General features: G+C 41.9%; 1 protein-coding gene across 8 annotated transcripts in view; it reads left to right on the top strand.

The window, feature by feature from the left end:
- Positions 1 to 12,289, top strand: part of NFATC2 (nuclear factor of activated T cells 2) — a 142,733-nt gene that overhangs the window by 96,428 nt on the left and 34,016 nt on the right. For 7 of the 8 annotated variants that reach the window (XM_029070332.2, XM_029070326.2, XM_029070330.2 and 4 more), the window contains exon 9: positions 1,463 to 2,158. In XM_029070332.2, the coding sequence (XP_028926165.1) occupies positions 1,463 to 2,158 (696 nt within the window). The remainder of the gene's footprint in view (positions 1 to 1,462; positions 2,159 to 12,289) is intronic. The other variant, XM_007671395.4, reaches the window with a different exon arrangement.

The raw sequence follows: 12,289 nt of genomic DNA, 5'->3' as shown, positions 1-12,289 counted from the left end.
TTGCTTCCTGTGCTCAAAAAGAAAAGTTAGCACATGTCCCTGTGTTTCTGGGAAAGTCATTTAGGCAATATGATACAAAATCATGTTTAGTGATATCATTTTCAATTCTACATTCCATGGGTTAAAAAACTTAGTTTTACTATAATCCTTTCCAAGTAATATTACAGAGCTTTCTGCCAGAATCAGTTTAGTTTAAATCAAATAAATGTCAGTCATGATGCTGATTACCGGTCAGAAACCACTAATGTAATCAATTTTCTTTTTTTTTTACATTTTCATCATGATATTTCATTTGGGTTTTCAGTAGGGCAACCAGTCCTTGCATTTTTTTCACTTGCTCTATTTGCATTTTGCATATTACCAAATCACTACAGTTTAGAGGAACCTCATAATAATATTCTGTAATGGTCTCTTTTATGGTGTGATTCACCATGAAGTTTACACTCCTACCCACCATTCCCTCATTAGACCTCAAATCAACAGAAAGATTTTACTCGGAAAGGAATCCCTCCAACTTTTTGAATAGTTTGCTGAAAATGTTTTGCTTTTCTTCTGTCTTTCCTTGCATTTATCTCCAGACACCTCCTTGCCAGGCCCTCTTTTTCCAGCAATCATCTATTCATGAATCTCTTGAAACTTGGGCCCATTTAGAAAGTAGTAAAGGGTAGATAAAGGTAGAGGATGTCCTAAGCTTACAGGGAGAAAATAGGGCTGCTTAGCTAGGACATTATCGCCGGAGACACAAGCCCACAGTTGATGAGCTAAGACTGAACATCATAGAGTTGCTTAATGGGATATTCATGACCAGTGGTCCTCTACCATCCTCAAGGCACAGCTGTGCATTTGAGTCATGTGTTGCCATTGCCAGCTTTAAACAATTTTAATAAGTACAAGTGAACTTTCAACATCCCCACCATGTGAAAATACAGTTTGTAAACTAGGACTCTAACGGGCAGCCTAAACTGGATGTAATTTGAGAGTTAGAAGAAACTGACACAGAGATAAATCTTAAAAGTAGCCATCTATAGCTGTTTTTTTTTTAAAGAAATATATTTATCGCCCTGAAATATTAATTATCACCCACATGCTCTACTTTAAAATTTTATGAGGAAATATTAAAAACCTTGATTCGCTGTCGTCGTCCCTCCCCCAGACATTAGTGTGTCTCATTATGAAATAGGCTGACGGAAGACAGTATAGATTTTCGAGGGACTAAATGTATTCATTCATCTGTATAAATGAACAGTTCACTTATAGTTGGATTAAATCTCTTTAGAGGTGGTTTAGTTTTTGGTCGCTCTCCACCTTGTCGTCCATTTTTAATTCCAATCATCAGTTCTTTAAAGGCCCTCTTTAATCATTGGCAAAAGGCGGGGTACGGTCTCTTATTAGAGCAAGGAAAACCTTCCATTGTTTCTCAACTGCTCATTAAGAATAATGTACTATGCATGCTTTATTCTAGTTCCATCCATCAAAACAGAGCCCATTGATGAATATGATCCTGCCTTAATCTGCAATACAGTACACAGTGGTCTGGGAACAGTAACACAGCCTTACTATTCACAGCACACAATGGTCACTGAATCCCCTTCCTGTCTTGTGGCCACTATGGCTTCCTGCCAGCAGTTGCGTTCAGGTCTATCTCCTCCTGATTCTCGATACCAGCAACAGAATCCAGCCGCTGTAATCTACCAGAGAAGCAAAAGTCTCAGCCCCAACCTCCTGGGCTATCAGCAGTCCACTTTGATGGCCTCACCCATCTCCATTTCAGATGCTCACAGATCGGTGCTAATGCATGCTGGCTCTCCAGGCCAGGCCTCAGCCCTGCTCCATCACTCTCCGGGCAACCAACAGCCTTCTCCGGTGATTCACTATTCCCCCACCAGCCAGCCGCTGAGGTGTGGAACCCACCAAGAATTCCAACACATCATGTGCTGTGAAAATTTTACATCCAATTCTGCCCGGCCCAGTCAGCCACAGGTCAGTCAAGCTCAGAGGATAAGTCCAAGTTCATACTCTGCAGTGATTCAACAGCAGACGGCCACAAGCCCATCAGCCGCCAAAAATGGACCACCGGTCACTGATCAAAAGGAAGTGCTACCAGCCGGAGTCACTATTAAACAAGAACAGAATCTGGACCAAGCATATCTGGATGATGGTAAGAGGTGCTTGTTTTTATTCCTACACTGAGTACCCCGGCCTGTTCTGTACAAAAGTCAAATGTGGTCCCTCTCTGAATCACATTTTTCAGAGTGATACGATGGTGCAGGGGGACACAAAATAATGGGCCCCGTTGGGTGTGTGGGCCCTTTCTAAAAGCAGTGGGATTCACAAACACACCACAAACAGGAGTTCGAAGTAGGATAAACAGTTGAAATGAATCTAGGAGTTTGGGTCTCTTATGTCTAGCTTTGATTCATATTGTAAGTTTCTTGAAGTTAGAGTCAGTGTTTCGTTTTACAGGTGATGAGCCTTCTTTATCCTAGGAAACCCAAACCCTGAATTTCCCATCCTTGCATTTCATTTGCAGCCTTTTGGTGATTGGCACAGAGCATGGAAACTTAAAAAAAACCCACAAAACTCCGGGATGCAAAATGAACTGTGCCAGTACTGTCCTTTTGATTCCGTTTGCCAAACTCGTTTGGAAGATGGGAAAACCAAAGAGGAGTCGCCTCCATTCACCCATCTTCCTTCCCATTCCTTGAGTGCAGTCCCACTTTATAAAACTCTTTTGTACATCTGGGCTGGTGGGGGGGACCTCACGGAACAGCGTATATATATTGGGACGCAGAATGAATGGAGGGGGGTAAGTGCTGCAGGCAAAACTATGCAGATGTTCTAGATGAACAGTAGCACATTGATGAATGGGAAACAATGGTCTTCCTTTGTTGTGAAGCCAATAGATGTAGTTGTTGGGCCCAGTGGAAAGCTGGAGGAGAGTTTTATATGTATCCTATCCACTGATTCTTAGATGGCTTGGTTGACTAGAAATTGGGCAGATGGGTTGTTCCACTGAGGCACCCGGGTCACCACCTGTTTGACAGTGATTGGGAGGAAAGGGGAAAGCAATGCGCCCTCTAGTCAAATGGGATCATTAGGTTGCATCAGTTGCACTGATAAGTTGCACTAGCACAGTGGAAAGGATGCTGCTCTGAGGATCAGGAGACCTGGGTTCTAATCACAGTTCTGTCTGTGCCTGGCCAACGTGCGTGAAGATTGCACGTGCATCTCGCAATGTGCTGCAGCCCTGCCCGCTTCCTTGCTCGCTGCACTCTGTACCCGGAGGGAACGTGGCTGGCTAGGGGTGAGAGAGCAGGAGTGGTGCTGTGCCGTTTCTTTGCAACAGGGTCTCAGAACCGAGGCTCGTCCATCCCCATCAAGTTCCCCTTTCTAGATGAAGCTGAGGGAGACGGGAAGAGGTGCGACTTTCTTTTTTATAAGAAAAGGAATACATCCTTGTGGGTTTCTTATTTGGGGAAATAAAACCAGTTTATTAGTTTACATACAAAAATGTGAACTATTATTCTGAATAATCAGCAACTTGTAAGGGAGAATTTTATAAGTCCAGTATTAAGAAAACAAAGAAGTAAAATAAGAACTCTGGTCATGGGTATTTGAACAAAACCTTTCTAATATCCCTTCCTGGCATAGTTGGTTGTTTGTACCCAATCAGTTTATATTCTAAACCCAAAGACAGTTCTATGCACACTTGCTTCTCCAGTCATTCCAATTGATACAATCCTAAAACCATCATTACAGTGTTGTTAAAACACACTGTGGTAATCCGTTCTGGCATCACTTAGACCTTGGTAGAGGCTTGGATTGGATTTTTTGTTTGTTTTTGAATGGTATTAAGCACTTACTTTGTGCCAGGCACCGTACTAGGCACTGGAGTAGATATGAGATAAGCAGGTTGGGCACAATCCATGTCCCACATGGGGCTTACAGTCGTAATCCCCATTTTACAGATGAGGTGACCGAGGTACAGAGAAGGTAAGTAACTTGCCCAAGGTCACAGCATAAAAAGTGGAAGAGGCAGAATTAGAACCCAGGTCCTCTGACTCCCAGGCCTGTGCCCTTTCCACAAGGCCACGCCGTTTCTCTTGCTGGTTCCCTACCTTGAATTTGGAGGCAAGGACACAGTGTTAAATCTTTTAGAGACCTGAGAAACTTCAGTGGTCTGGATATATTTCAAAATAATAGGAAAGCAAACATTTTGGTTAATTATTCACTGAAGAAAGGAGAACAGGGTTTCCTTCTCCTTTCTAATTGTTCAAAGCTCAGTGGTAAGAATAGAATGTCATAGCATTGGTTGACTGGAAAGAAAATTCAGAGCTTGGGCACTTAACACAACTTAATTCTGGATATAAGTATAAACCTCCAAGATCGTGAATTTCTGAGGGTTTTACACCTGACAATATTACTTTCTGTCACTAGTAGACAATAATGCAAACTGGAGGCAAAGAGAATTGGGAGAGGACATCTTTCAGTCTGCCAACTGGAACCATAAAATTGGATTTTCACTTGATGGCTGTACATTGAATATCCTATTAAATTATGGCGTCCCAGTGTTCCAAAACCCATTCCAAACTTGCACCCACATCATTTGCACCTGTGAAGTTGTGGGCACAATTTTGGCACCAAATCTAGGCGCTCTTCTGATGCACGTAGCAGATGCTTTCCAACCAACTCATGCATGAGAATTCTGCCCATTTGACATGGTTGATGTTACATAAACTGAGGGTTTTTTACATTCTTTTTCTTTTATTCTGTTAGAGAAAATAAGAATGATGAGGATTTATTTTGTATATTATTCTGTTGCGCCTCACTTTTATTTACCTCCCCTGCTTATTATCCAGAATGTTTTCACCTCATCTTTAATAGTGGGTGCAATTGGAGCCTTTCTCTTATATAATTCTCCTGTTTATAAAACAGTGACAAGGAGTTAGTGTTTGTATATCCCTAATTAGCTTTGGGATCTTTGTGCTGTAGGCTTTTCCCATGAATTGTTTTGGGACTTTGCGGAAGAATTGTCTCGCATGCTTATGGGTTTTCTGAGATATGCACAGTAACAGTCATATTTTCCCAATTTAAATAACCATTTTCATAAAATATCAAAAAAGATCATCGAGGCTATGGGGACCTATGTCTGAATGGCTCTCCTGAGTTCTTACTATGGACTTCAAGGCTCTCCTTCCATTTTCTCCAACTTACATACCAGCACCCTCCACCCCAAACCCCCTAGCTTATATTCTTTGCTCTTCCCAAGATCACCTTCTAGTAGTCATAGTGTTTACTACTATGACTACTTTTCTGCTGTGTGACCTTGGGCAAGTCACTTTACTTCTCTGAGCCTTAGTTATTTCATCTCTGGGCCTCAGTTATCTCATCTGTAAAATGGGGGTTGAGACTGTGAGCCCTATGTGGGACAGGGACTGTGTCTAACTCGATTTACTTGTATCCACTCCAGCGCTTAATACAGTGCCTGGCACAGAGTAAGCACTTAACAAATGCCACTGTTATTATTATTATTACCAATAATAATAATAAACACTTAGTGAGTGCACTTTATTACACTAGGATTCTTGTAACTATACTTTGCCTCTTACCCCTTGCCCACACTGTTATCTAGACTTGAAACTCCATCCCCCAACCAAACCACAGTTCTCCCCATCTTTAAAGTCCTCCTGAATTCCCACCCCTTCTGGGAAGCCTTCCCTGATTAGTTCACAACACTCCATCCTTAGCGCTTAGATAGCTCCTGTCTATCTTCAGCAGGTATGTGTGTATGAATAGTTTTGAGGGTCTATTTATTTGTATATTCAGTTCATCCCACTGTTTCATCCAGTTACATTTCTATTACTTTCTCTTACATTCTGGTTTTTCTTCCTTCTATGTGTAAATAATCTTTGCCTTCCTGTTCACCCCATTAGATTGGAAGCACCAGAGAGCAAAGATTGTGTGTTTTGCTTCCGCTGTGCTTTCAAAGGTTTAATACAGTGCTTTACATTCAGTAGTTCCTCGATAGTTACCATTGTTGATAATGATAATGGAGGGGCCTTTTAAAACTCGTGACAATGCCCTAGACTCTAAGCCTCTTGTGGGCAGGGAATATGTCTACCAAGTCTGTTATATTGTACTTTCCCAAGTACTTAGTACAGAACGCTGCATACAGTAAGCACTCAATAAATACAACTGACTGGTTGATGCAGTGCCCTGCATATAGTAAGTGATCGATCAATACCATTGATTTATTGATCGATCATCTATGGGGGAAGCATTTGGTTTAGACACTACCTTGAATAACCCCTTCAGTGCTCCTCATAAATATGTTCCCTTCCAAACTTCCTGTAGTCTGATTCCACTACCTCATAATTTTTTTTTTGTCTATCACTTGGCCACATTCTTCCCTGTTTTGATGCTTTAGCTTCATCCATCTTCTCACATTTTGTTCTTTTCTTTCTCTTCCCAATGTTTTCTCCATGCTTGATCATTCTGGTACCCCACTCTCCCCTGCAATTTCTCTGCCCTTCCTGTCTCTGCTGATTCCGCTTTTTCCCCAAACTCTTTACTCTCCCACTTCTATCCCCTAGCTCATGCTGTTTTCCCAGCTTAGAGCTGTTTCCTCAAATCCAAATCCAGTCTCTTGATAGCCCTCCTTAAAGCCCAATTTCACCAACATGCCAGTGTCCCAGCATATAAAGCTATCAGCCACTCCTAGACTTAGGTACTTATTTAAGGCACTCAGTACCTTGTTTTGATTATTTCATTTTTAAACACTCTTATATTTGCCTCCCCCATTAGAGGGTATTCTCCTTGGGATCAGGGGTCACATCTATAAGTGATAGATCAATCAGTATTAACTGAGTACTTGCTGTGTGCAGAGCGTGAAGAGTACAATATAACTTGTAAGCAGGATCCCTCCCCACAAGGAGCTTACAATCTATCAGGGAAGACAGACACTAAACTACAGGTAGGAAACAATAGAGTATAAAGATGTGTACGTAAGTGCTATGGTGGAGCGTACAAGGAGGGAGTGTGAGTACCCATTATTAGGTAACATGGAAATACTAAAGTGGAAGTCGAAGGGGGGCATGTAGGATAGAGAAATGAGGGATTAATCAGGGGGGCATGTAGGATAGGGAAATGAGAGATTAATCAGAAGGGCCTCCTGGAGAAGGGGAGATGAGATTTCAGAAGGGCTGTAAAGATAGGGGTGGGTATCGGTCTACCAGAGGTGAAGGAGAGGGAGGTTTTAGGCAGCTGGGAGGGCGGAGCAAAGTCAGTAGAGGAAAAGATGAGAATGAGGCACGGGAGTAGGCTGGCTTAAGAGAACCGGAATTTGTGAGTTAGGGTGAAGCAGAAGATGAGTGAGGATAACTAGTGGGGAATGAACTGATGATGTATCTTAAAGACAGTGGGTGCTCAATAAATGTTGCTGCTACTGTCAGTACTTCTAAAAGGCCTCAAACATCTCTAAAAAGCATAGTTGAGAAACCAGTTCTGAGTATCTAGCCTGGCCTCTTTCTATTAATAGCCATCTAGGCTAGTTCCATTACTGGTCACATACAGTAATAGTAGTGCTGACCAAACTCAGTACCTAACTGAGGAGCAATAAAGAGCAAGCAAAACATCACTGACCCGCCGCTTCCTTCCCTGCCATATTAAAGAAGAATTAGTTCTGCCCAAACTTGTCAGATTGTATCTCACGTTAAAGGAAGCCAGTAAGGTACGGGGTCTGGGAAGGGGCTACTCAAAATTCTGAAGCACCTGGGAATCACCTGTTGAAACAGCCAGGTGCCCTTTCTTCAATGTCTGAAGAGCCATGGCTATGAATTCAGGTGTTTATTGCTCCAAGAACTCTTGGTTTAGAGGAAAGGGACCCTCTATAAGCACGAATAGTTTTCCAAAAGTTTTCTCAGGCGATCACTCGACATATGACTGCACTCACTAGCTCATCGATAGAATGAGATTATTGGGGCGAGCCTTTTTAAAAATCCTTCTGCAGAGGTGACTTTCCCTTTCATGAAGTGACGTTGCAGTCTGAATCTTGCAGTGAAAATGGAAGGTTTAGGAAGGTCAGTGAATTGGAACCCTAAACCGACTTTCACTAGCAGCCAGGTTCACCACAGCTACGATTTTAAGACGCTCAGCGAAGACCATGTTGAGCCACCAGAATAGCCACCGAATTGGATGCAATTCATACTGCTCTTCTTCACGGAGTTCTCACCACAGACTCCCCGGCAATACTTTGGGGTAGCAGACTGAGCTAGCAAAACTGTAACTGTCTCTAGCACGGATGAAATGATTAAAGAGCCCAGAGATCAGGTCCATAACTCCTGAAATGAACTCCCTGACACCTTTTTTTAAATCTTGAGCAATAGAAAAGGAGGGAAGTAAAGAGAAGAGAAAGAACAAGAGAATATGACAGTTATTGCTTTGAGAGTTTGAGTATCTTCTGTTACGATATAATTGAGACTTTGCCACTAGTCTGGGTGAGTGTCAAGATGTGTTTCTGTGTTTGTTTGTGTGTGCGCGCGCGCACACGCGAGAGAGAGAGAGAGAGAAATTAGGTTGAGGTTTCTTTCGACCATTTTATTTTCAGATGTTATTTTCACTTGCAGTCTTCACTCGTCCTGCAAAATGCTTCAAGTTTTTTCTCTTTAAATGTGCTTCGTTATCTACAGGTGATCTTGTTCACAAGTTTTATCTTGTTGCTAAGGATCTTACACATTCTCAGATCCACTGTGTCGTGTTGAGTACTAGAGACTGATTCTTATCAGATGTTGTCATGTAGTTTGCTGAAATTTGACAACATATTGCTCGAGATGTTTAGGAGACAAGATTCGGAGAAGGAAATTCCCACCTGTATAATTATGCCAGATAAGGTGGTTCACTTTCTGTGGCTTGATAAGAACAAATATTGGCTTATAAAAATGTTTTGAGAGGGAGCAGGTAAAATAACATTTTGTGTATAATGCGGGTTGTTTTTCATAGGTGTTCATGAATGAACAAATAGAATTTTGGATTCTATCCTCACGATTTTGCACAAAAGAAACTAAAACCAACTCTTTTTGTCACTGGCTAAATTGTTAGAGGTTTTATTTGAAATATTTACAGTACTGGATTAAACTCTTTTGATCACCAGCAACATATTGATTACAGATTGAAGAAAAAGTCTTTAAATTCAAGTAGGTTATTATCTAAATGTGATTATTTTGGTTTCTTGACACCTCGGGGGAGTGTGATTTTTGTAGTGGTTCACAGTTCGCCTTTTAAAAGTGATATGTCATAGGGGCCAGAACAAGGACCAGGGGTCAGGGTTCCTTGGTTCTGGCCTAACTTTTGCCATTTTCTTGCCCTGGCACCTCAGAAGTGTCCTGTGCCATATTTACCGGTGAAAAGTACATAATTCCTGTCTCTAGGGATTGGTGGGTAGCTTCACTGACATTTGTCAAAATAGGTGTCCTCTCGTACTTGGCTTCCATTCTGGATGGTCAGAGCATCGTTTCTTTCAAGCTTTGAACACCACCCCACTAGGCACCACCTCCTTCTTCCAGTCGCCTCCCCAGCTGAATATCTTAGTGTCTGATAAATGCTCAAATGAAAACTACAGAGAAAAACAAAACACACTCACAAAAAATGGAGGAAGGAGGGAAGTGAATGAAGTGATTAAAAATCATCATTTTAACTGGCACCTCTTTGTTCTACCAAGAGAGGAATCTTTAACAGAGGCAATAGAGTGCCCATGGGCAAATAAATTAGTTACAAAGCATTTCCTGTTCAGAAAGTCATGCTAAGCCTGTCGAGTGTGGGGCTTCATCTCCCCAAAAGCTGATGGGATAAAGGGGATAAGGCATATCTTCCAAGGCCATTTGTGCAGACGTCCCCCACTAGACTAGTCCAGGCAGCCTGGGAACTGGGGCAAGACTGAGTTGGACAGTGCTAGTGTAGAGAAGGTCTATGCTCCAGTGGAAACAAAACCTTATCATTTGGCCATGAAGGCGGTTGACTTTTATCAGCATTTAGGAAAGGACCTTCCAGATGGCTCTAAGCACAAATTTTGATGATGATTTTGAAATTCTAACAAACAGTGACATCAAAAGGAATGCTTATGTGCATTTGGGAACTGAGAGCTACCAAACCACAATAAAGTCGGTTCCCAGACTTGCGGTCTGCTTATTCCACAATAAGTGCATTCCGGAGAGCACGTCTGAATCAGGCAGCAGACAGTTCCTATAAAGAACACAGAAGGGAACATCATTATCCCTTCAAGTCTAGGAAGCCACTTGCCAAAAATGAGTCTTTTCTCTCCTTACTTGTGCCACATCTACTTTTTTTGTCTTCCAATTAGAGTGCACAATTGTGGTTGTGTGTAATTGTCATATTGAAGATAAAGCAAAGGTTTTTTGTCCTGCTCCACTGTCCTCTTTCCAGGAGAGTTGTGTCAATTGAATCCTTTATTTTTGGATAATGGTATAACCATTCCACTGGCCCATTGCCAGCATCATCTTAGACTCTTCTTTAACTTATTTTTAAAAACGCTGAATAGTGGTAAAGTTGAGGATACACATAAAAGAAAAGGGATGGGGATAATGATTTCCCTATTTGCCAGGGTTTCTACCCCATAGTGAAAACTGAATAACAGGTAACTCACCCCACAGTCCAAAAAACCCAAGAGTCCGTGAATTGGGACATGGCGGTGCCTACTGGAAAGAGCACGGGCTTTGAAGTCAGAGGACTGGAGTTCTAATTCTGGATCTGCCACTTGTCTGCTTGTGACCTTGGACAAGTTACTTAACATCTCTGTTCCTCAATTACCTCATCTGCAAAATGGGGATTGAATCCTCCTCCCTCTGACTTAAACTGTGAGCCCCAGGTGGGACAGGGATTGTGTCCAACCTGATTCTCTTGTATCTACCGCAAGACTTAGTACAGTGCTTGGTACATAGTAAGCGCTTAACAAATACTATTAAACAAAAATCGTTGCACTGCAGACCATCCAGCCTTATCTTCTGCTCTGTAGTATTTGAAACATTTCCGATAGATTTCTGATTTTCATTGGCTTTTCAATCAACATCATTGATTCAGAAATCTGCATTCTTTTAAAATCCCCAATATCCTTCATTTTCCAGTAGCCACTGTCTCATGCAACCCATGCGATGTGACGCTGCCATCCTGCTAAACTGACATGTTCTCCAAGTCCCAATTGGTGCAGGTCAACCACTTCCAAACTCATTGTTTTCCCACTTTTGAAACCCCCCACCCCCATCTCTATTGTACTGTACTTTTCCAAGTGCTTAGTAGAGTACTCTGCACACAAAATAAACACTCATTGAATGATTGATAGTTTTCAACAGTACTCCAGTCAAGCGTAGAGTTTTTTTAGGCATTCTTTCCAACTGACAACTCTCTCTTTGAAGAGCCTGTTCAGCAGCAAGAGATTTAATCATTGCTTGTCTCCTCTGAGGCCCATCTAGTGAGCTGTCATTGTGAATTCACAGTGTGACGTTGCCCCATGACAGATTTGAGAACGACTTAACGCCAAATGGGTGGGAGATACAAACCTTTCCTCGTGATCTCGCACAAGTTCTATGTTTTTGTTATGAGTTAAGAAATAGGAAGCATTTCCTCTGATCCAGCTTTAGAGACAGAACCACAAGCTATGGAGGCAAGTTAACACAGCATCTTTGAAAGAGATGGGCAACACCTGCAGATTGCTTTAGCTAAAAATGAAACTAGATCTTTGGCAAGGCCAGCCGCATGGAACTATCCATGGCCATTTTACAGCCAAGGGGAGCACAAGGGACTAGGTTTTATTACAGAATTGTCTGCTTCAGATAAATAAAGTCCATTATGGCTGGCAACCTGGGACAGCTAAAAATGTTTTAAGTTGAAACAGGTGATAAATACAGTTTGTCCTTTACTTAAGATAGGTGTGTGGAGTTGCGATTTTAAATTTTGTTTCCTAATTTATACTAGTAGTTTGAAATTTGGTAATGGCCTGAAAGTTGTTGGAGGCTTTCAAATATGATTATTATGATATTTGCTAAGTGCTTACTAAGTACTGGGGCAGATACAAGTTAATCAGATGGATACAGTCCCTGTCCCACATGGGTCTCAGAGACTAAGTGGGAGGGAGAATAGGTGTTTAATCCCCATTTTACAGTTGAGGAAACTGAGGCAAAGAAAAGTTAAGAGACTTGTCACAGGTCACATGGAAGACAAGTGACAGAGCTGGGATTAGAACCCAGGTCCTCTGACTCCCAGGCCCGGGCTCTTTCCAGCA

Source organism: Ornithorhynchus anatinus, chromosome 8 (assembly GCF_004115215.2).
Source record: "Ornithorhynchus anatinus isolate Pmale09 chromosome 8, mOrnAna1.pri.v4, whole genome shotgun sequence".
Classification (NCBI taxonomy): Eukaryota; Metazoa; Chordata; class Mammalia; order Monotremata; family Ornithorhynchidae; genus Ornithorhynchus; species Ornithorhynchus anatinus.
Note: the sequence above shows the minus strand (reverse complement) of the source record. Positions and strands in the feature narration are given on the sequence as shown.